This window comes from Schistocerca piceifrons, chromosome X, assembly GCF_021461385.2.
Source record: "Schistocerca piceifrons isolate TAMUIC-IGC-003096 chromosome X, iqSchPice1.1, whole genome shotgun sequence".
Lineage (NCBI taxonomy): Eukaryota > Metazoa > Arthropoda > Insecta > Orthoptera > Acrididae > Schistocerca > Schistocerca piceifrons.
This window is the reverse complement of record NC_060149.1, coordinates 737,593,409-737,619,337: the sequence shown is the minus strand read 5'-3', so window position 1 is coordinate 737,619,337 and position 25,929 is coordinate 737,593,409. Positions and strand designations below refer to the sequence as shown.

Here is a 25,929-nt window from a genome sequence, read left to right as displayed (position 1 = left end):
GCAAAGCAGCTTAAATCCCTTAATAAAGGCAAGGCCTTCTGTCCAGACTGGATACTAGTCAGGTTCCTTTCATAGTACGCTGATACAATAGCTCCATATTTAGCAATTATATACAAGTGGTCACTCACAGAAAGATCTGTACCTAAAGATTGGAAAATTGCTGAAGTTACACCAATACCCAAAAAAGGAACTAGGAGTAATCCACTGAATTACAGACCCGTATCACTAATGTCGATTTGCAGTAGGGTTTTGGAACATATACTGTGTTCAAACATTATGAATTACCTAAAAGAAAATGATTTATTGACACACAGTCAGCACGGATTCAGAAAATATCGTTCTTGTGAAACACAACTGGCTCTTTGTACTCATGAAGTAATTAGTGCTATCGACAGGGGATGTCAAATTGATTCCATACTTTTAGATTTTCAGAAGGCTTTCGACACTGTTCCTCACAAGCGTCTTCTAACCAAACTGTGTGCCTCAGTTGTGCGACTAAATTCATGATTTCCTGTCAGAAAGGTCACAGTTTGTGGTAATAGATGGAAAGTCATTGAGTAAAACAGATGTAATACTGGCATTCCCCAAGGAAGTGTTATAGGCCCCCTATTGTTCCTGATCTATATTAATGACATAGGAGACAATTTGAGTAGCGATCTTAAATTGTTTGCAGATGATGCTGTCATTTACCATCATGTAAAGTCATCAGATGACCAAAACAAATTGAAAAATGATTTAGATAAGATATCTATATAGTGCAAAAGTGGCAATTGACCCTGAATAAAGAAAAGTGTGAAGTTATTCACAAGAGTACCTAAAGAAACCCACTAAATTTTGATTGTGTGATAAGTCACACAAATCTGAAGACTGTAAATTCGACTAAATACTTAAGGATTACAATTATAAATAACCTAAATTGGAATGATCACATAGATAATTATGTGAGTAGAGCAAAACAAAGACTGCAATTCATTGGTAGAACACTTAGAAGGTGCAACCGTTCTACTAGAGAGACAACTTACAACACGCTTGTCCGCCCTATCCTGGAGTATTGCTGAGTGGTGTGGGATCTGCATCAGGTGGGACTGATGGATGACATCGAAAAAGTTCGAAGAAGGGCAGCTCATTTTGTATTATTGTGAAATAGGGGAGATAGTGCCACAGACATGATACATGAATTGGAGTGGCAATCATTAAACCAAAGGTGTTTTTCTTTGCAATGGGATCTTCTCATGAAATTTGAATCACCAGTTTTCTCCTCCAATTGCGAAAGCATTCTGTTGGCGCCCACCTACATAATCATCAAGATAAAATAAGAGAAATCAGGGCTCGCATAGAAAAATTTAAGTGCTCATTTTTCCTGCTCGCTGTTTGAGAGTGGAATGGTAGAGAGACAGAATGAAGGTGGTTGATGGAACCCTCTACCAGGCACTTTATTGTGAATAGCAGAGTAATCATGTAGATGTAGATGTGAATAATAGCTAATATTAGCAAACATCAGTCCTGTAGAGAATCATTTGTTAAGTATAACATACTAACAGTGTATTCATTGTATGTTCTCGGGACTATACTGTTTGTAAAAGAAGTTATGGAGCATAGTATAATCAATAGTAAAATCTGTAATTATAATACAAGAAAAAGAGGAGATTACCACATAAAATTTAGTAGTAAAGGAACAACAAATCATAGTCCATTTTCTGCTCAAAGTCATTTTTATAAAAGACTGCCAAACAACATAAAACTGTTAAATGGAAACATATTTAAGACAAAATTAAAGCAACTGTTAATTGATAAATGTTTATACTTGATCAAGGATTTTTAATTTTGTTGTGTATAATTTATCTTTATTTCTAAACTCTTATTAATCTTCATACATGAATAAAAAGACTATGTCCATGACTGTAAAAGTTATTATGGACAAATAAACCATTTATTATTATTATTATTTATTTCATGTGTTTGCAAGTTGATTTTGTTATTGATGATCTTACTTTTATATGCTATTTGCATTGTATTGTATATTCTGATTCATAGTACTTCGTTATTCATTTAAGGCATGTGTGACAAAAATATATGCACCCACCTTACATTAGAAATCACTTGCTTCATAAACAATTCCCAGACAGTCTCTCACACCTGATGAAGTATTGCTATTGCTGTTCGAGATGGAAGTATAGGAACAAAGAGAGTTGTTTTAACCTTATTATATGTGTGTCTGACAGAACAGACATGACACATATAATAATATATATGCACCTTGATGGTAATGATAACTTTAGTGTGAATACAAACTATGCCTGAACTCTTGTGGTAGTCATGTAAAGCTGTGAGCAATGAGGATGATGGGTGGTGGATGCTACATATGTAGTGTGCAACTGGAGGGAAGCATATCCAGATAGTTAAAGCAGTTTAAGGTGGCAACTTGCACATAGCTGGAAATCTGGGTTTGAGTTCCGGTCTGGCACAAATCTTCACTTGTTGTCATTGAATTTAATTAAATGCTCAATTTTGACTGAAATCTGTATTTCTCTCAAATCATGTTTTTTAACAGAAAGTTTAATCAAAGGGATCCTACTGGAGGCATAGGACAAACAATAAATGACACTGACATCAGATAAAAATATGAAAACTTAAAAGCAGAAAGTAAGAGTAATGTTTGTAAAATGTGTGGATGGTGAGGAAGGGGGAGGAGGGGAAGAGAATATAAGAATTTGGTGAAAAATATGAAAGACAAACAAGTATTTACTATGATGTATTTTGCATCATTAGTCTGGATGTACACTTAAACAGCGAAATCATTAATTATTTTAGTAATACATTTCACAATAGTGTACATGTCATTACATCAGTGTTATTCAGTATTTGTTTCAAAACACTGCAAATAAAATTAAGCAGATTAAATAGCCTTGAGTATCATATAGCCTCTTCTGTTACTCTTAGGCTAAGACAAGAATCACAGAACACCAGAAAAATATCCAGCAAAATTTAGTTTTGATTCAGACATGTTTTTGTGATACTAGGATACTCTTAGTTATTCTCTTATAGATCTTACCACTACATTTTGTTTATGAGCTCTGTCGAGCTTTTCTGTCATTTCTCACATTCTAGTAATGAGAACTATTACTTCAATGAGTAAATGTATTATATGCATAGTATCTATGTACAGAAGTTTTCAATTTAGAGTGGCAGAGGTCCAGAATTTCATTTTAGAATTAGTATAACTAAAATACAAATGGCAGTCATATGTTTAAATACTGGCAGTGAAAATATGCCTTTTAGTCCACACTGTATAAAGAAATGGACTTGCACAACATTATGACAGCATTAGTCTGCTATTTTATCAAGTCATTTGGATTCCTTAGCTCACAATGAAACTGTGAACCAATGCCATATCATGAAAATAAACCGAAATTGGTTCATTCACAAAAGTATAAATGCACCCAACTTTCACTTGACAGTAGCATTTAACTGCAAATCCCTTCACCATAAAGACAATTACTGTGTCAATTTACCAGGCAGTTCCATTTAAACACAGTGGTGTAGCAAAGCACATACACTATTTAAAAAGTAATAAAATGGGGGGGGGGGGGGGGAGATGTTGATTTTGATTGTTCATTGTATCTCGGGGAAAAGAATCTGCACAAAAATCTAGGGAAGGTAAATGGAATATCTAGTATTGTGTTGCATAACAATAGTTTCATCTGCAAAATTCTTATTTTTAAGGAATGTTACTGCAGTTTCATTACGTTCCTTCTTAGATATGAATGTATAACTAAATAAGGTTTGCCAATCTCTTTAAGATAATGTCATTATTTGCAGATTTATTGTGACCTGTTATTTATGATAATCATATGAAAATAATTACCATTTTTATATTGGCTTTGCTAACCCTCTGCATGTCTGTATCTCCAAGCTAACTGTAAAATCCTGTACACAATCAGAAAAATGCTTTTATCAAAACACATCCCTCTCTCTTTCTTTTGTTAAAAGTGTGCGCATGCGCGTGTACGCATACACACACACACACACACACACACACACACACACACACACACACACACACACACACATTATGTCACATCATTATTTTAATGTTTTGTAACATTTCTTGATGTTATTCTTCAAGTCTCATTTTTAAATTAAAAATCGACTTCATGACACTGTGCTGCACAATAATATCTGAGATTGTGTTCAGTGAACTGCAATGTAGATGTTAGGCGTATGACATGACAAGAAAGATTTCAACTTGTCTACGTTCAGACTGTGGGAGATTCCTGTATAAATAAATAATATGACTCTAATTTTGAATAGTAACCTTTGTCCTCTATGCACAAAAATGACTTTCATGCACAGAAATTGATTTTAAATCAAGGTAAATATTTATATCAATAACTTCTTTGACCTATTTCTGTTACAAAACATAGGTCTATTTCTGTCTTCAGATCTTTGTCACTTGAAATGGGGGATGGAGGCAACAAACAATGAGCCAAAATATTGTTCTTTGATTGTCACTTTCACAGTAATCTTAAATAAATGCAACAAGTCTCACTTTTATGTTATGAATCAAATTTAAGATGAAACAATGTGATTGTGACCTATTCATGTTTTTGTGATGTGCTTAAATAGGTGCATAGTTCCATAACACTACAGAAAAGTGTTAGTTGACAATGGATAATCATACAAAACAGCTTTTAATAAATGGATTTGTGAACAACAACAACAGATATTATAGCTTGATACAAAAATTCTGATAATGGATCACATTTACAGTACCAGTGCCAGAAGATTGTGGGATATCTGCCTGCAAACATTTGACACAGGATTTGCCAATGTCCCTGTTCACATGATCCAGAGAACTTTATGAGAGTAAGTTTGCCAACAGTACACTTTCCCTCCAGTGTTATAGCTCTTTTACTACAAATTTTTGTTACTAGCCATAGGAAGAGAAAATATGATAATATTAGAAGAATTTTGACGTCCATACTGTTTTCAGTGTGAATTTCCAGCTACCAATAACTATAAAAGCAGAAACAAGTAACATTTGTTAAAGAAAATTATCTAAAAATGTCTCTCTCTTACACGCGCACGCGCACACACACATGACACACGACACACGCGCACGCGGCGCGCGCGCGCCCACACACACACACACACACACACACACACACACACACACACACACACACCATCACTGTCATCCTAGAGGAAAGCACAGTTTGTCCATCACACTCTAAAAGTGACTACATCTATCATAATTCAACATGCACATGATGTTGATAGCTGTGGCAATAACAAGAATTTATAGTAAAATTCCAATCTTCTGCAGTGATAAATATATGTCTTGGCATTAGCAGTCTCTGTTTTCATCAGCACTCACTGTTATCACCAAGACATATAAAATATATATTTTGATGAAAGTCCCTATTTTACAGCTCAACTGCTGTGGCTATATGCAGTATTAGTGTAAGGGCCACTATATATGGAACTTCCTGTAGCAGAAACATCTTTCCTGTGACGCCGCCGTGCAAGCAATATAAGGATAGCAGCAATTACTGCAAGCATCAAAATAAGGCCTGCAACTGCTATCCCAATGGCAAAATGCTTTTGAGAAATACATATGCTGTTTGGGTCTTCTTCTTGCTGAAAAAATACAAAATAAAATCTCAATACTTCCACTTTCATTAAAGCAAGCAATACTGTATTCTGTGGAATCTATGGAGGGCTGTCATATTTTATTAATCACATGATTTATAATATTCTTTAAGTAGACATTTTTGATGTAATGACTAAAGAACAACAGACACTAATAAAAGTAATAAATAAAATCAATAACATAATGATTATGAGAAAACTATTTAGTTAATTGCTTTATATAAGCATAGTTATGTAACAGCAACAGAGAGGAATCACAAAATGGTAGGTTAATAGTGTGTTAAGGGATAAACACATTTTTTATATTTAGTAATATCATTTGAATATTTAGGATACTTACACTGGCTTCATGTTAGGAAATGAAGTTACTGAGGGACTGGGATGGGGCATTGGAGAACCAATTGTGCTATCCGTGGATTCAACTATTTTAAGTGAAAGAGTGACCTCTTGTTTTAAGTCATGGAAGAATGTGGGCTCTTCTAATAGCTTTAATACATCCACACATGTAATTCTTATACATGGGAAGACTGCAGCTGTACAATCAACAAAACAAAACTGTTTGCATGTTTTGTAAGGTTGGTTATCTTCAGTTGTGTGTACAATTTTAACACTTACTTTTACCTGTTTGAAACACTGAGATGCTTCTGCCTCAAATTAACAAATAGGAGAAAATCTGTACTGTTACTTGACAGCCAGCAGGCAGCATTTAAAGTTTTGGAATTCCAGTGAAGTTAGTAAGATTCAGTATCCCCTCCAGGCTATATTATATTTACATTGTATTGTTCATTGATGTATTGCAAGCATAATATGGTATAGCCAAGTTATTCCAAATGGATAACACACTGGACCACAGACAGGTATATTACAAACAGTCATTTACTGCCAGGATGTCTCACCATACACAGGCCACAAGAGGTAGGATACTGGCACTCATCCATTATGATGGTTTCAGTGTGGATGAAGTGGCAGCCAGTTGCGGTGTTCAACCTTCTGTGCGTAGAAGTGGATAAAGTGGTAGCCCCTTTGAGGGTCAAGCTTAGGAAAGATGTTGATGCCTCTGCAACACAATGTGTTTATTGACAGCTGGATGGAACATCCATTTTTAAGTGCCGTCCAATTCAAGAATGATACCCGTTTCCCTGGATGCTCATAAACAGTTCACAACTGCTTATGAAATATGGTCTTACAGCCCATAGGGCTGCTACTAAAGAGGCCCTCTCTGATGATCACAAGCTTTATAGACTTGTCTTCGCTAAACTGAATGTAGACTGTGACTGGTATAACATCATCTTTTCAAATGAGGCAATATTTAGCTCAGTGAATGAAAGTCCTGTGATGGTATACAGACCACAGTGGTGTGGTGTGCATTTGTGTGATGGTAGCATCATTCTCCCATGCTAGGGGTAGGTGTCATCAGATGGGCCAGGGGACCAGGGATACTTCATCAAATTTATGGTCACCTCACCACAAATCAGTCTGTGTGCTTTGTGAAACATACTGTGGTGCTGAGTGTAAGGATGTGCTATCCTAATGGAGTGATCCAGTTCCAGCATCACTCACCAGTTCACACAAGATGAATCCTGCAGCTATGGTTTTCACAACAGACTGATGTTGACCTGATTGACTGGTCTGTTCAAGCATCACATGAATTTACACTGGCCGACACTGGTGCCACGCACACCTGATCAGCTGTAGGACCTAATGTTGGATACAGTGGAGAGTCTCACAGATGTGAGACATAAATCCAGAGCTGAACCATCTCTGTGTCTTGTTGGATAGGTAACTGACGCCATTGGTGAGTTGACTTCATACTAGCCTCACCCCTGATGTGAAACTTTCCTTGTATCACATTACACCAACTTACATGCCAACATATGATACAACTGTATGGCTGTTAATTAGAAATCTATGTGAAGTAATTGTATTTTAAGTTTTATCTATTGGATTTGTGCTTCTTAATACTTAATGCATGTAAATTTGAATAAAGCAAAAACAAGCCAATTTGAATGGTAATATAAATGAATCCTAATATGAGACAATCAGAGAAAACATTATCAGTGAATATAAGAGCAGGCAAACCCTGAAACAGTAATATTGTCTTCCTTACTGCCTCTCCAACATTTTCTGCAATTGTTGTGCAACAGAAGTGCAGCCAGGGCATACAAAAGCTCTTTTCCAAGTTAATATTCTTCAGGAGCACAAGAATAGCACTCCATGCACTGCGCCCATTTCTCTATGTTAGTCTTCAGAGAAATGAGCACTGCAGAATGTGCAATCAGTTTTTCCTTCAGATTGCACATCTGAAGCATTGCCCTCAATTAAATCTGTACCAGACTTTGAGTGACTGGAAGATTATGTTTCCTATGTTTTTATCTTTTCCTTTTTCAAGGAAAAACTTCAACGTGTCACCTTTAATTCCGCTACAGCTTTCTTCTCTCTAAATTGTTTCAAATGTTCCCCATATGCCTGTATGGAGATGATGTTAGTTACTTAGAAGATTCAAAACATGCTGATTTTGCTAGAGCTGATGGCTCTTAATGGGGCTTGTTGATGTCAGGAACTGACCTGACACCATTTCGATTCACATTTACTCCATTGTTTGTATCTTGCATGTCAAACTCCTAGTGTATTGCAAAGTCACTGTCTCTAAGTATATGCGTGTTACATGGGAAGAGTCCCATTTTCCAGAGGCCATTTATAACATTCATTGTTACTGCTCTCAAATAGGTTGTTCTACATAACTTCGTAATCAAAAATGATGTCTGGGTTATTTGCCCATCAGGTTTCTATTTCTTGCGTATAATGTGTTTTAAATGGTCCCATGAAGTCTATGTGACTGGGTTTTGTTCTTGCATTGTCTATCACAAAAATGTGATATGATAATACTATGAAAAGGATCAACTGCTACTCTCTATATAGTGGAGATGTGGAGTCGCAGACAGGCACTTCAGAAAGACTGCTAAACAAGTGACCTTTTGGCAAAAAGGCCTTCTTCTAAAGTGGACAACACACACACACACACACACACACACACACACACACACGTTCTTGCAAGCACAACTCACACACACATGACAACTGTCTCGGGCCATTGAGTGTCAGCAGCTAGCATTGGTCTGGTGTGTGTGAGTTTTGCTTGTGTGAATGTGTGTGTGTGTGTGTGTGTGTGTGTGTGTGTGTGTGTGTGCGTGCGTGTTTTGGCCAAAACAAAAGCTCACTTGTTTAGCAGTCTTTTTGAAGTGCCTGTCTGCGACTCAACATCTCCACTATATGGCACATAGCAATCTATCCTTTTCATAACTCTTTCATTATTCCATCCTGGATTTTCCAGTGTAATATGATGCCAGCCAAGTATTAGCACAACAGAATCACCACCAGATGGATTCACAAAGTTTAGAAAATTAATGATGAACCCACTTAGTAAAACTATGAGTCCCTTCTTTTAGTCAACTTGTCCCATATATCTATTTTCCATGCGAACAGTTTTGTTTTGTCAACTGTACATTTCTTTTCAGGTTATACACTAAGAACTAAGTGTGGGACTGACATTAAGACTAACTACAGAACTTGCAACAGATATGGAAAATCACAAATGCTGTTCTATATGCATTAATACTGTGATAGCTGTAACAATAAATATCACAGACACATTATGTCTATGTTATTAATGAAAACATTTAATCCATTGGAATGGAGATTTCTTCATAATCATTAAAACAAAGAGGTAAGGTATAATATTGTTCCAAATAAAAGTACATGATTTGCTTCTGTCATATTTTTATCCATATATTTAACTAAAGATCATGATTTCTGTCATCATAGGGGGATTTTAAAGCTAATTGTAAACCTTTGTTAGTGATATGTACATTCACTTTATATGTGATGTGTACAAATTCTGGGGAATTACATTGCCTCGTCTTACATAAAACAAACTTAATAACTAGGATTTGGAGTGGTGTGCATGTAGAAAGGGCAACAGCCTCAACGAGTGCGGGGCAAAGTCAGGACATGCGGGGACCAAGCAGCAATCGGTATTGTAATTGTCAACTGTCGAAGCTGCGTTGGTAAAGTACCGGAACTTCAAGTGCTGATAGAAAGCACCGAAGCTGAAATCGTTATAGGTACAGAAAGCTGGCTTAAGCCAGAGATAAATTCTGCCGAAATTTTTACAAAGGTACAGACGGTGTTTAGAAAGGATAGAGTGCATGCAACCGGTGGTGGAGTGTTCGTCACTGTTAGTAGTAGTTTATCCTGTAGTGAAGTAGAAGTGGATAGTTCCTGTGAATTATTATGGGTGGAGGTTACACTAAACAACCGAACTAGGTTAATAATTGGCTCCTTTTACCGACCTCCCGACTCAGCAGCATTAGTGGCAGAACAACTGAGAGAAAATTTGGAATACATTTCACATAAATTTTCTCAGCATGTTATAGTCTTAGGTGGAGATTTCAATTTACCAGATATAGACTGGGACACTCAGATGTTTAGGACGGGTGGTAGGGACAGAGCATCGAGTGACATTGTACTGAGTGCACTATCCGAAAATTACCTCGAGCAATTAAACAGAGAACCGACTTGTGGAGATAACATCTTGGACCTACTGATAACAAACAGACCCGAACTTTTCGACTCTGTATGTACAGAACAGGGAATCAGTGATCATAAGGCCGTTGCAGCATCCCTGAATATGGAAGTTAATAGGAATATAAAAAAAGGGAGGAAGGTTTATCTGTTTAGCAAGAGTAATAGAAGGCAGATTTCAGACTACCTAACGGATCAAAACGAAAATTTCTGTTCCGACACTGACAATGTTGAGTGTTTATGGAAAAAGTTCAAGGCAATCGTAAAATGCGTTTTAGACAGGTACGTGCCGAGTAAAACTGTGAGGGACGGGAAAAACGCACCGTGGTACAACAACAAAGTTAGGAAACTACTGCAAAAGCAAAGAGAGCTCCACTCCAAGTTTAAACGCAGCCAAAACCTCTCAGACAAACAGAAGCTAAACGATGTCAAAGTTAGCGTAAGGAGGGCTATGCGTGAAGCGTTCATTGAATTCGAAAGTAAAATTCTATGTACCGACTTGACAGAAAATCCTAGGAAGTTCTGGTCTTACGTTAAATCAGTAAGTGGCTCGAAACAGCATATCCAGACACTACGGGATGATGATGGCATTGAAACAGAGGATGACACACGTAAAGCTGAAATACTAAACACCTTTTTCCAAAGCTGTTTCACAGAGGAAGACCGCACTGCAGTTCCTTCTCTAAATCCTCGCACAAACGAAAAAATGGCTGACATCGAAATAAGTGTCCAAGGAATAGAAAAGCAACTGGAATCACTCAATAGAGGAAAGTCCACTGGACCTGATGGGATACCAATTCGATTCTACACAGAGTACGCGAAAGAACTTGCCCCCCTTCCAACAGCCGTGTACCGCAAGTCTCTAGAGGAACGGAGGGTTCCAAATGATTGGAAAAGAGCACAGGTAGTCCCAGTCTTCAAGAAGGGTCGTCGAGCAGATGCGCAAAACTATAGACCTATATCTCTGACGTCGATCTCTTGTAGAATTTTAGAACATGTTTTTTGCTCGCGTATCATGTCATTTCTGGAAACCCAGAATCTACTATGTAGGAATCAACATGGATTCCGGAAACAGCGATCGTGTGAGACCCAACTCGCTTTATTTGTTCATGAGACCCAGAAAATATTAGATACAGGCTCCCAGGTAGATGCTATTTTTCTTGACTTCCGGAAGGCGTTCGATACAGTTCCGCACTGTCGCCTGATAAACAAAGTAAGAGCCTACGGAATATCAGACCAGCTGTGTGGCTGGATTGAAGAGTTTTTAGCAAACAGAACACAGCATGTTGTTATCAATGGAGAGACGTCTACAGACGTTAAAGTAACCTCTGGCGTGCCACAGGGGAGTGTTATGGGACCATTGCTTTTCACAATATATATAAATGACCTAGTAGATAGTGTCGGAAGTTCCATGCGGCTTTTCGCGGATGATGCTGTAGTATACAGAGAAGTTGCAGCATTAGAAAATTGTAGCGAAATGCAGGGAGATCTGCAGCGGATAGGCACTTGGTGCAGGGAGTGGCAACTGACCCTTAACATAGACAAATGTAATGTATTGCGAATACATAGAAAGAAGGATCCTTTATTGTATGATTATATGATAGCGGAACAAACACTGGTAGCAGTTACTTATGTAAAATATCTGGGAGTATGCGTGCGGAACGATTTGAAGTGGAATGATCATATAAAATTAATTGTTGGTAAGGCGGGTACCAGGTTGAGATTCATTGGGAGAGTGCTTAGAAAATCTAGTCCATCAACAAAGGAGGTGGCTTACAAAACACTCGTTCGACCTATACTTGAGTATTGCTCATCAGTGTGGGATCCGTACCAGATCGGTCTGACGGAGGAGATAGAGAAGATCCAAAGAAGAGCGGCGCGTTTCGTCACAGGGTTATTTGGTAACCGTGATAGCGTTACGGAGATGTTTAATAAACTCAAGTGGCAGACTCTGCAAGAGAGGCGCTCTGCATCGCGGTGTAGCTTGCTTGCCATGTTTCGAGAGGGTGCGTTTCTGGATGAGGTATCGAATATATTGCTTCCCCCTACTTATACCTCCCGAGGAGATCACGAATGTAAAATTAGAGAGATTAGAGCGCGCACGGAGGCTTTCAGACAGTCGTTCTTCCCGCGAACCGTACGTGACTGGAACAGGAAAGGGAGGTAATGACAGTGGCACGTAAAGTGCCCTCTGCCACACACCGTTGGGTGGCTTGCGGAGTATCAATGTAGATGTAGATGTAGATGTAGTTTTTGATTCTGCAGCTGTATGTCTGAATTGGTTTATGACAACAGCCGTGTTAATTAACGTATGCTAGGAGCGTGGAATTTAAAAATATAAAATTACAGAACCAAAATTTTATTTCCCAGAACCCAAATTCAATGAATATGTAAGGTCAATCCTAATTGCTGCATATTTCATAAAGTAAAACTTTGAATATGTTCTTGGAACATTATCATACAATCTGTGAATTTATTTTGGATTTAGATGTTACCTATTTTAGAAAACTTAACAATAATTTCAATTAAAATTCTAAACCCTGGCAATCAATTTTGGTAAAGAAAGGCAGGTGGAGCAATACAATTCCCCTACCTTTGCATGTGTATTTCATAATAATCAATATAACTATTATGCAACATACCTTCTCTCTTGACACATCATCAAAACTGTCCATTTTGCTTATATCAGTGGCTTCATTAACATAAAGACCACTGTATACTTCAATGGTAGCTGGAGTACCAGTCTCTGCATCCTTTGGCTTGGCTGCACGGCGCCTGCGGGAGCCTCTACGCCCACAAAGTGGTGGCTAGATAAATAATAAAGGTAATTTTATATAATTTTATGTTTTTATTTCTGTATACACAGTTTTATTTATGAGTAATTGTTTTGGGCATTTGTGACATGTAGTTCAAAATGAGCTACTGCTGCAACAAATTCTGAAGCCTCATTTGGAATGCATTGCAAACATCCACTGAAAAGCCAAACAAACTGATACACCTGGCTAATATTGCGTAGGGCCCCCACAAACACACTGGAGTGCCATAACATGATGTGGCATGCACTCGACTAATGTCTGAAGTAAATTTGGAGGGAACTGACATCATGAATCCTGCAGGGATGTCCATAAATTTGTAAGAGTATGACGGAGTGGAGATCTCTTCTGAACAGCATATTGCAAGGCATCCCAGATACGCTCAGTAATGTTCTTTTCTGGGGAGTTTGGTTGGCAGCGGAAGTGTTCCTGGAGCCCCTCTGTATCAATTCTGGATGTGCAGAGTGTCGCATTTTCCTGCTGGAATTGCCCAAGTCTGTCGGAATGCACAATGGACATGAATAGATGCAGGTGATCAGACAGGATGCGTACGTACATGTCACCTGTCAGAGTCATATCTAGATGTATCAGGGGGCCCATATTATTCCAACTGCACATACCCCACACCATTACAGAGCCTCCACCAGCTTGAGCAGTCCCCTACTGACATGCAGGGTCCATGGATTCATGAGGTTGTCTCAATACTCGTACACATCCATCTGCTCGATATAATTTGTAATGAGACTTGTCTGACTTGGCAACATCATTCCAGTGATCTACAGTGCAATGTGGGTCTGATGGGCCCAGGCAAGGTGTAAAGCTTTGTGTTGTGCAGTTATCAAGGGTACATAAGTGGGCCTTCAGCTCCAAAATCCCATACTGATGATGTTTTGTTAAATGGTTTGCACGCTGACACTTTTTGATGGCCTAGCAGTGAAATCTGCAGCAGTTTGGGGAAGGGCTGCACTTCTGTCATGTTGAATGATTCTCTTCAGTCATCGTTGGTCCCTTTCTTGCAGGATCTTTTTCCGGCTGCAGTGATGTTGGAGATTTGATGTCTTACTGAATTCTTGATATTCATATTACACTCATGAAATGGTCGTATGGGAAAATCCCCAAGTTATCGCTACCTTGGATATGCTGTGTCCCATCGCTCGTGCGCTGACTGTAGCACCACGTTCAAACTCACTTAAATCTTGATAACCTGCCATTGTGGCAGCAGTAACTGATCTAACAACTGCACCAGTCACTTGTTGTTTTATACAGGCATTGCTGACTGCAGCACCGTATTCTGCCTATTTACGTATCTCTGTATTTGAATATGCATGCCTATACCAGTTTCTTTGGTGCTTCAGTGTATATCTAGAATGAAAAGTTTTTAAAGCTGTAGTTTGAATATAAAGCTTTTTGCAGACTGTAAAGACTCATATGTTTGACTGAGATGAATAACAGCTGATGAAGAGTCTTTGAAATCCACAGAAAATCGCTAAATAAGTTTTCAAGTAACCCATTTATCACTAGTCAACATGCCTACAGACCATGGTTATAGATCCCCTTGACAACAGATCTTGCTCCACATGGATATCTTTTAGCAAGTGTCAGATATTCACTGTGCCATGGTATCTAATTAAAAAACTGGGACAAGGGTTGTTGGTGATTTTGGCTGTCTCTAGAATGAGACCCTAAATCCCTAAGGTATCTTAACACCATATTATCACTAGCTTTAAAACCGATTAATTACACTGCACATGCTATCACAAATCATTCTCCCAGTATTCTATACTTCCACATTTTCCCTGCACGGTGCTGTATGTTATGAATTAAGTTGTCCCTCCAGATATTGTTCACAACACTATGGGTACTATGTGTTGTGTACAGAAGCAGTGCTCGGTTTATTGGGAGCTACTTGACCATACAACCAAATCTCCCTTTAGTCTTGAACACATTAATATTGGTTGAATATTTAGTAGTAATTTTGTTTTCAGGATGAACATTTCGCTTAAGCAATTCATGAATCACCTTCTTTACAGCTTGATTGTGCTGTATCATTAACACAACATATAAACCGGTTTTCTTGCAGTTGTACATTCACATTTACACTTCACAGTGAAGCCACCAACTACTAATTTTACAACTAGCAACTAATCACGAGGAATGAGATTTTATGTTACATCCATTCTGATTACTGAACACCACCTAGCTCAATGCTTTTTATGCCAGTTAAGTAGTGAAGTTCCAGAAAATGCCTAGAAAATCTGTTGGATTAACTAAAGTGTTTGATACCACTTTGACAGCTCAACCAAACTCTTTATCTGTCAACCTAATCTAGACCATGGGCTAGAGATCAGCATGTTACAATATCTAAGATTTCCTATTCACATTCATTGGCTTTGCCAACTCACAACCAAACATCACCTTGCAAACTAACCTAGGCTTCATACTACACTACAGATCAGCCTGACACCCCAAACTCCATTTCAAAAATTAATATCAGTGCAAAAGAAATACTGTCAATGTTCTGTTCTTCTTCTATTTGCACACATGACATCACATGCAACATCAACATTATGTTACATGGACAAAGCCCCCATCCAGTATTGGTAGCTTAAGTTGACCCAATCTGTTGGTATCTTACAAACTCATATCTGAATACTTATGGATATTGTTCAGAATTTTGTTTGTCAGTGATTCAAAGCTTTAATGACTGTGCCATCTATTGCCCTGCCTGAACACATCATGGACAGAGTTTGTTTGAATATTCCATGGGTATACAAGAAAAAATTGCTATTACACAAGTAGAAAAAAAAACCCATCATTTTTTTCAAATAATTAAATAAATACTTTAGAAATTCTCTTTATGTTGTCATTATTGTGTTCTCCAATCCAAAGACTGGTTTGATGCAGCTCTTCATGCGGTAGATAAGCCATGGTCTCAGTCTACAGTTTTTATCCCCCACACTTCTTTCCATTACCAAACTGACATTTCCTTGATGCCTCAGGATGTGTCCTGTCAACAGAACCCTTCTTTTAGTCAACTTGTCCCATAAATCTATTTTCTCTCCAATTCATTTCATAACCTCTTCATCAGTTATCCAATCTACCCATCTAATCCTCAGCATTGTTCTGTAGTGCCACATTCCAAAAACTTCTATTCTCTTCTTGTCTGAACTGTTTATCATCTTTGCTTCACTTCCATACAAGGTGACACTCTACACATATGCCTTCATAAAAGACTTCTTAACACTTAGATTTACATTTGATGTTAATGAATGTCTCTTTTTCAAAACTTCTTTATTTGCTTTTCTCAATCTGCATATTATATCCTCTTTACTTTTACCACAGTCAAATAACAAAATTCATCTGCTAATTCTAGGGTGTCATTTCCTTATCTAATTCTTTCTTTGCATAATGTGTATTTTTTTCAACCTAAACACTATTTTGTTTCCTCTCTGAAACATAAAAATTTTGTTAATTCGACAAAATTTGTAACCGGGCATGGTGTGTAATAATAATTTAGTGCCAGTCATGCTTTGTGTCTGGTGCAGTTAATTGTTAAAGCTACCCATTTTGAATGGCTGTCAACATTTTTTTTTTTTTTACGTAATTTGGAATTACAATTTCAGAAGAGCTTGAGAATTTATGTGGTCAAAGTTCAAAAGGAAAGTGAGTATATTCAAAGGGTCACAAGTATAATGCTAGTGTACTAGGATCACAAGTATAATGTTAGTGTACATTCACAGTCAGAAATCGTATGTGTGAAATGGGCAAAAACAGTGAAATTTAGAGTGGAAACGAATAGCACATTATTTGAATTAATTGGTAATATCTTACCACCCTTACTCTTAGTGCTGCATTACTTCAGCCATCATTATAAAGAAATAAGTTCACCTACATGTATTTGCCTCTTTATCTTAAATTTATTACATTTTTGAAAAGCAAAAAGGTAATTCAGGAATTTAGAGGGCTTCAAAAGCAAATACTGCTATTTTCTTCTGGGCATTTCATAATGCCTTTTACTGGATTTGTTATTTCCTGTCAGAAAAGTTACAGTTTGTATTAACTGATGGGAAATCATTAAGTGAAACAGAAGTAATATCTAGATCCACTGCTGTTTTAATCTGTATAAACAATTTAGATCATCTAAGCAACACTGAGATTGTCTGGAGATGATGCTATCATTTATCGCATAGTAAATTCGACACAAGGGCAATATGAATCATAAAATGAGCTTTATGAATTATAAAATGATTTAAAGAAGATAAATGTGTCATGTGAACAGTGACAATTGACCCTGAACAATACAAAGGTGAAGTCTTCCACATGAGTGTTTAAAAACAAAGCCATTAAATTTTGGTTACATGACAAATCATACAAATGAAAGGTTGTTGATTCAGCTAATTATCTGGGGACTACAATTACAAACAACTCAAACTGGAAACCTCACATAGAAAATGTTGTGGGGACGGTTAACCAAAGATGGTATTTTTATTGGCATAACACTTAGATGATACAAAGACTTTATACACTATGCTTGCCCATCCTCTTCTGGAGTATCGCTGTATGGTATGTGGTCCTTATTGGACAGAATTAAAAAGGGGCACCGAAAACGTTCAAAGAAGGGCTGCTCATTTTGTATTATCATAAAACAGGGAAACAGTTTCACAGATATGATAGCTGAGTTGTGGTGGCAATCATTAAAACAATTATACTTTTCTTTGTAGTGAAATCTGTGCACGATATTTCAACCACCAACTTGTTCCTCCAAATGCAAAAAATTTTTTGTTGACTCCCACCTACATAGGGAGAAAGATGTCATGATAAAATAAGACGAATCAGAGTTCACACAGAAAGATTTAAGTGTTCATTTGTTCCACGTTCTATTCAAGAGTGGAACAGTCGAGAAATAGTTTTGTGAACCCTCTGCCAAGTGCTTAAGTGTGAATTACAGTATAGTGATGTAGGTGTAGACGTAAATGTAGACTACAAACCTACAAATAATAAGTAGTAAATTATAAAAGCATAACTTTACCAGATCATTGCAGCCACCACCAGCTTTTATGCAAAGTTGAACATTGCATTGGTAGTACACTGATGCTGTGTATGGAAACTTGTGGGCTTGGAAATGTACAGATGCAGTAGTTTTGCTTCCATTGTATTCAAACTCTCCCATAATTTCGCCATCTACTGGGCACCTGAAAGAAAATATTTTGTTAACACTGGCATCTATTGATATTACAATAGCCTAAAAGTAATTTTGTTGTGGTAATGGAATACCTAAGTACTGCTGATTTACGTACATGCTGATTACACATATAAAATATATTATAACTAAACCAATCACTATATACATTCACTATGAACCTTAGGTTACTAAAATACACTCAAGTTTCTACAAAACGTTTTATACATTACACCTTTATAGATACACAAGAGTGGGTTACATGAAAAAAAGTAGTAAATATTATTACTGAACACTTCTTATCAGATAGAAAGCAATCTCTAATAAGAGTGGAATTAAAGCAGACGTTTGCTGAAGAGCCATGAAGGTACATTTATTTTGCCAGAATAAGAACATCACACAGATACTCAACAAACTTCAGTCAGATGATTGATTAGTTGCAGCGTATGCATCCAGATTATTATGAATTCATGTACCAGTTGTAGAGGTTCCGTCTGCTTTTGTTTCCTTTGTTTGTTGTCTGTTGTGTTGTACTGGCTGAAAAATGGGGTGTGGAAGTCAAACACGGACTACTTTTGATGATGTAGCTGACAGATGCTCAATTGCATTTCACTGTCTTTTACTTTCACTTTTCACAGCCTCCCATGTACACATTTAATATGGCAAGTGCACTGTTGTTTAACTTTCCATAAGGCTCATTAATAGTTAGCAGGCAAACATCGACTTACTGCTACAAGAGTTTATTGTTGAACATCTATGAGCAGTAAAAACCTAACCACAAAGTTCACAGTTCTTGAAGAATAGAAAAGTACATATGGAAAGAGATAATGTCATTATTTTTACACATGGCCTATTGGTGTAACAGTTATTTCACTGTTAAGTCGATGCATTGTTGTCGTTCTAACCAACATAGGTTCCTCGTCTGAAACTCGGCCGTGGACTGACTGTCTCACGACAAAAAATTGGGCGCTTAGATATCATCGCAATAATAGGTACTGAAACTTCTCATTGTTCGATGTTTAATTTACAGAAATTACAGTTAAAACTTAACTCATTTGATTAACTGAATACATGGAAAAATTGCTTCTCTTTAACAGTTTCTTCTACTACAAGGGTTAAGCCAAATTATATGTTTAAATCATGATATTAACAAATGCAGTTACATAAACAATACTTTTGACTAAACTGTTAATTACTTCGGAATTAATGAAGGGCTGGTTTTGCTAACATGTTTTCGACTAGAGCCAAATAGATACTTTAAGAATACTAGTGGTTCGTCTTCCAAATGTTTATAACTAGTATAGAATTTATATTTGTTTACACGTCAACAACAGAATTTATGTTACAAAACAATTACCGATTTCACCGTATAACAAAAGATAATAACTAGGAATAGTCAAAATAAATTAGAAAATCAATTACATACATAAAACTAAGCACAAAATTAGATCTGTTGTTATATTCTTTAAAATTAATGGCCAATCTTTCTCTTTTATGAAAATTCAGATTATATTCACATATGTTAATGATAATTAGTTAAAAGTGAAAAAATGAATTCTACGGAGGCAGATGGCAAAACAAGAGGGGAAGTAAAATTATCCCAGCTTGCTTCATCACACAGTCTTTCCCTTGGAGCCATTTAGCCACGGAACATAAGTTTTCTTGATGTAGTACCTCATAATATCGTACAATAACTGTCACCAGTGGTTCAGCCAGAACTGCAGTGGCCTTCTTTTTGCCTTGAGTAGATTCGGAGGAAGGCCACTGCAGCTGTGATCAAAATACAATTTCTGATCAGTGACAGTTATTTTATAACATGACACAGCACTGTGGCCAGAAGACTCTTGCAACTATTGCTCTGTCCATGGGAGTCTATGCATTTACGTGTACCCATTGTTTGATTGTCCTTTTATGATATGCACAGTGAATATGATTTGAAGGTAACTGGTTCACGGATTGTATATGCATGTTAATTTATGTATCAACTGTTGAACACTTCCACTGTACAGTGCATGGCTTTTTTTGCCATTTCATTGTTTGTATTTTATCCAGGAATCCCACTATCATATTAACATTACTATAACATGTATAAAACTGTGTGTATTAAAGGAGCATTTATCTTTTGCATGCTGTGTCCATTGTGACTCATCGTAAAATATGCTGTTAAATATAAACCCATTTAGCCCACTACATATTAGTGTAAATGAATGAAGGAAGGAATGGCACTTTTGTTTCATGAATTGTCAATAAAGTAAAGTGTCAATATATATTTCAAATGAATATTTTCTCAGAAATACATGACAATTTCTCACAAAATAAAAGAAGAAAACCAGGCACACAACAAGTGTCCATATTTATTTCAACTGATATTTGAAACTCATGTTATGTGGGAAAAAAGAGCACTTACCCATCTGAATTGATGAGTTTCTGCTCTCCCCATCCAAGACCATCTCGTACAAGACAATCTGATACCCGTAAACCATAAGTATTTTGTTCATCTATTGAAATTACAAGAGTTAAAGGGTCTCCTATCTTGACATTTTCTGCAACTTCTTTCAAGGCTGGATCGCCATAAAATATTTTCATTGTGCAGCCTGGCATAGGTGCCACTGCTTTCAGTGGAGTTGCATCAACCATGCTGTCAACATAAACAAATTATTTTAATCAAACAGTAGTGTATACAAAATACAAAGAAATTTCTCTGTATGGCACTGATTATGTGAATTTTTTAAATCAGCTATGTGTTTACATTTCATCACTGACTCAGTTTTTAACTGCAGCCTGATCTCAAGACAATACATTTACCAGTTGCCTCAATTAACTCTATGTTTTATGCTCCCCACCATATAGGGCACTTATAAATAAGTAAAGTAGGCTTCTGTCTTTCAATGAGAGATTTTCTTTTAATAATCCATACAATAGTTTCTAGTGCTTCATATAGTAGGTCAACACCTAAGAAACAGAACATAGTCAAAATTAAATTCATGCTAAATCTCTTACATACCTCACATTCATATTATTGGAGATAAGTTTATCCTTCGTTTGATAGCGACATCGAATGTGAAATCCTCGACCTTGATTAGTCACCAGTTTCAAATGTGGTTGTATAACAATAGTATTGAAGTATTCAATACCACCATCACCCTGCAATGAGATACAAAATTTGTGTCATAGACAATTTTCATGATGAATATAAAAATAAAAATGACTTTCTGGAGTCATTTCAAATTAAAAACTAGGTATTTCCCGTTTTACATTCACTGGTCATTGTGAGAGGACTCACTTTCTCAATTCATTTATTCATATGAAGTGAAATTACATTAAACTAACTGATCACATTTGTCATGTAACAGGTACTACTCCGCAGTTCTCGTTGTAGTGCCATACCACCTGCCAGCAAATGTTCCACTCCAATTCACTTCTGCCTTGTCTCCATTTACCTTAGCACTTCCTACTGGCTGTTTTCTTATGATAGTTTCCCAGCATGCGCATATTACTGATTTTATTCCATGCACCATATTGTAAACAGTTCTCTTCTACGTGGTTTATTTATTAGTCTCCTTTCTGTAGCATCCTAAAGTGCAGCTTATTCCAATTCACACATGGGTAAGTTTCAGTATTGGTTATGCATTTTAATTTAAATATGCATTTCTTTCTCAATGTCCTTCTGCAGACATTCAATTTTTAACTGTTTCCTACCATTTCTGCTGATTTCCATTTCTAAGCTATAATTGCAACACTATTGTTATTTACTTTTCACATACTGCCATATTGTAATATTTTTCTATACTGCTACTCAGCAAATAGAGGAGGCACTGAACAGCTGACGCGACACACAGTAGTATCTTTCATACTGTGTATAAGCCCCACATGCAAGATCTTCCCTGTACATTCACTACCACTTTATACTCCAGCCCTGTAACTTGCATTTCTTACCTCATCAAAGGCTGAACCACATGCAAATGCAGGTACATTATGCAGCACGTTTGGGAATCCCCATTGGAAACTTCTAGGACTTGTAGAGGGTACTGGGTAGATAATATTTTGAATTGAAACTCTTGTCCGGAAGCATACAGTTTCCATGCTACAACCATTTGGACACATATTGGCGACACGACCACTTTTACAAATAATTTTTTAGGAGCTACTCTGTACATCGTTTGTTCTACTATTCCACTCATTAATAACCACAGAAACAAAAAGGAAACTTAATCAGTTTTCAGAAACACTGTTGTTTACAGTATGGCCTCTTCCAATTCAGTTGTGCCACATCTCCTTGGAGCACCATAGTCACGCCTGCTGGTGGTGAAGTTAGCCCTTTCTTGAAGCCATAGTGTAATTGTGGTGAAAAGGGTATGTGATGGAGTTGAACATTTTGGATAACGGTCTTGATAGAGGTGACAAACAGCTCTGTGATTACTGTGAGCTTCACAATACAGGATTATGTCAGTGTGTTCTTCAACATGTACTCTACCATGTTGCTCTAACACTCACAGACATGTGAATGAAGCTTGAACTAGGTCAGAGAAGTAGGACAGATGTCAAATGTCATCAGCCAATCTGATGTAAGTAACCTCCCCCCCACCATAACAACCCTGTTGCATACATACCTAGCAAACATGTTTACAAATGGCTGTAGCACAGAAACGGTACATTTCTGGGCAAGCGTTCCAATTAAGAATATTGTCTCCTCAGTCCCCTCTACAAGCCCCAGAAATTTGTAACAGGAATATCTGAACACCCCGTACATCAACTTTTCTGTAAACACTGCATAGCATTCTATGTGGGTATGACCACTCACAAATTATCCATCAACAGCCACCATCAAACAATTGCTGAGTATGATGCACAGCTCAGTGTAGTGTCCCATTTATATTACCATGCAACAGCTGTTGTTCTGATTTGTGCATGTGGGAATTCTCCTTGTAACATATGCTTCATTCTGAAAAAAAAAAACCTTGGACTAAAACTTATTTAGTTCCTGTCCCCTGCTTGCCCTTCCATACCTTTCTTCTCTTCTGTTCCAACACCAAGCTCTTATTCACTGTTGTTATTTTCTCTTTCATTCCATCCCATCTCCCTTCTTGGCACTTTTTCATCTCTTCTATAACGTTTTCCAACTGTGAACACTTTCCTCAGTATTCTATTTCTTTTTTCACCTCTGTGTTCCTCTCGGCTTGCCTCTCTTCTAACCTCCATTTGTATGAATCTACTTGTACCACCCCAGCAAGATCTTTCCCAAGTACCATCTGTCATGTACCTCACTCTCTGCACTCCACGTCCTGCTCTCAGCCCCCTCCCTCCCCCCGCTCCCCTCTGTTCTTTTCCACACTTTCCCAATTAGCGAGCACAACGTTTTGTTTCCTCTGATATGACAAAGGACTAAAAGTTAAGTGTTTCCTGCTTTTTTGTGCACCTCCACTGCTTACCACCTCCTCTGCTTGGTGAGTCTATCCTGTTATACATATTTTTTTCCATCCTGGATATTCCATTATTGCATATGTTGCTGCAGAAGTCTTCAAATCAGGCATCTACCTTATCATATATTGTTGAACCACAAATTATCAGCAGGTCCTCTTACTTTAAAACCAAGTTTTTTGTGTTATGATAAACAAATATTACTATTTAAATATTCCTTGCAAAAAATGTCAGCACAGACTGTTAATTGCATTTATAACTCCAAATTTTAACTGTTTTTGCATGCTTAATTATATTGAGCAGCATCACAAATATCAGTATATCACAGCTTCTTCAAAATAATTTAAAAAATTACAAGAGTGAAAGTTTTGATAATTTAACAGTCTTACAATACTTCTTCCACACACTGTTAATAAGATATTCTAGGTGTGGCAAATGTATTGCAAAGCGTACTTTGTTATGAGTTGAACTAGATTTTTCTACATTTTCAGGTAAGTAACACATTTGTAGTAAGTAAACTGCCTATTTTGTGAGATGCTTCATACTTGATCTTTTGTTACCATTCAGTTTTCATACTAATACTTTGCTAGTGCATACCTTCTTTTTATAGTTTATTTTCATTAATATTTTTGTTTGTCACTGTTTATTTTGTTACCTTAGCCATTCCTCACAATTTTGTAAAAACCAAATCTCAAGTAATCTCTTTCATGTAATTCAGTGGTATTTGCACAAGTTTCTACTTTGCTTGCCATTGTCTTTTTTAATGGCTTGCTATTATTTCTTAGTTGGCAACAGATTCCATTTCAGTTTTAAGAAATGTAGTTCAGTCATGTGCAACTTCCTTTCCATTTGCAAAGTATGCACATCCTCAGGTTGCTAGCTACAAATTTATGTTTCACATTTGCTCTCAACAGCTATAGCATCAACTAAGTTTCTTAAATAACTTTTTTTACTTCTATTTGTTTTAGCTTTTATTGCCATAACTCTCCACTTTAAATTGAAAGAAAAGAAATAATCCTCATTACCCAGTATTATTTAACTTTGTCAGAGTGAATTTACTGTGAAGATGAGTATGTTTCAGCTCTGTGATTGACAGTCTCAAAATCCCTCACACTCATTCTAAGAAAATGTTGCTACCTAAATGCAGGTAACAGAAACTTATTTAATCATAACAAAAATTCTCTGCTAAGTGATCACCAGATGCATGCAATTAGGAAATAATGATATTCTTATTGAATAAATATACGTGTGGCTTATGCTTAAAAAGTAAACTGCATCAGAACACCATTTTTTTAATTTCATCAAATATGACACACTTTCCAAATGTGTTGCAATACTGTGTAAAACTTCAGCTAAATTATTATAATTCTTGAACACTGCAGAAACAAAATTTCATCACATTCTTTTTTATGTAGCATTGAAGTTTTTAGGATGTAAGTGTGTATTATTGTTATTTACTATGCAATCATTGCACAGTGACTGTAGATTCATTCAGAATAAAATGAAAGGACTTCAGATGGTTAGCACAACCCCCCCCCCCCCCCCCCACACACACACACAACTTTCTGTGATTGTAGCATAATTTTGTGATATATTTGGTAAAAAAAAGTGATCTGATACACATTTATGTAATAATGTTAAACTTAGTTTAAAATATCTAAATGTGCATTAAGTTCTGTACTATCTAAATCTTACATGAACTGCAGATAACAAAGGTGAAAATAGCACAAGAAATTAATACAGTTTTGTGCAACGAACAACAGATGAAACATAACAGTGGCAGTGCTCAGTGCCTGTGCAAATAACATGATACAAAGGTAAAAAAATAAAGACTCACAAGTTCAGTACTCATCGTGTTGCAAGAGCGAAGTGGCAGTTTGTAACGGACAGGTGATGGCTGTTGGAGAAATTCAGCCATGCAACTGGAATTCTTCGACAGCCCCCGAGGGTACACCATACCATTGAATGCACCAGTCCTTGTTCGTATTGCCACAAGGATCTCATTGCTATTGCACTCTATTCGTACGTCCTGATCAGAGTTCCATTTTGCTGCTCCTGTGAATAGTTGAAAGGCATAATTTCATGTACTATGCTCATCTCCTAAATTTGGATCATCAACATACAGTCCCATTTATTTAGGAAACCTGGACTTTTTAACAGTGGTGATGTCACCCATGAATCTTTCAAACACACTGTTGTAGGAAGTAAAAAGTACTTGTACAAAGTTCTGTCACAGTCTCACATGGTATTTTCAAGCTACCAGGTTACTACACATGCAGTGCTACT

General features: G+C 36.9%; 1 protein-coding gene across 2 annotated transcripts in view; it reads right to left on the bottom strand.

Moving 5' to 3' along the window:
- Positions 1–2,739: 2,739 nt before the first annotated feature.
- The window catches only part of LOC124721544 (cuticlin-4), a 242,621-nt gene continuing 219,431 nt past the window's right edge, over positions 2,740–25,929 (bottom strand). For both annotated transcript variants that reach the window (XM_047246571.1, XM_047246572.1), the window contains exons 4-9: positions 25,481–25,698; positions 21,230–21,369; positions 20,633–20,863; positions 18,076–18,238; positions 12,876–13,040; positions 2,740–5,640 (exon numbers count right to left, since the gene is read on the bottom strand). In XM_047246571.1, coding sequence (XP_047102527.1) covers positions 5,434–5,640; positions 12,876–13,040; positions 18,076–18,238; positions 20,633–20,863; positions 21,230–21,369; positions 25,481–25,698 — 1,124 coding nt within the window. In that variant the 3' untranslated portion in view covers positions 2,740–5,433. The remainder of the gene's footprint in view (positions 5,641–12,875; positions 13,041–18,075; positions 18,239–20,632; positions 20,864–21,229; positions 21,370–25,480; positions 25,699–25,929) is intronic.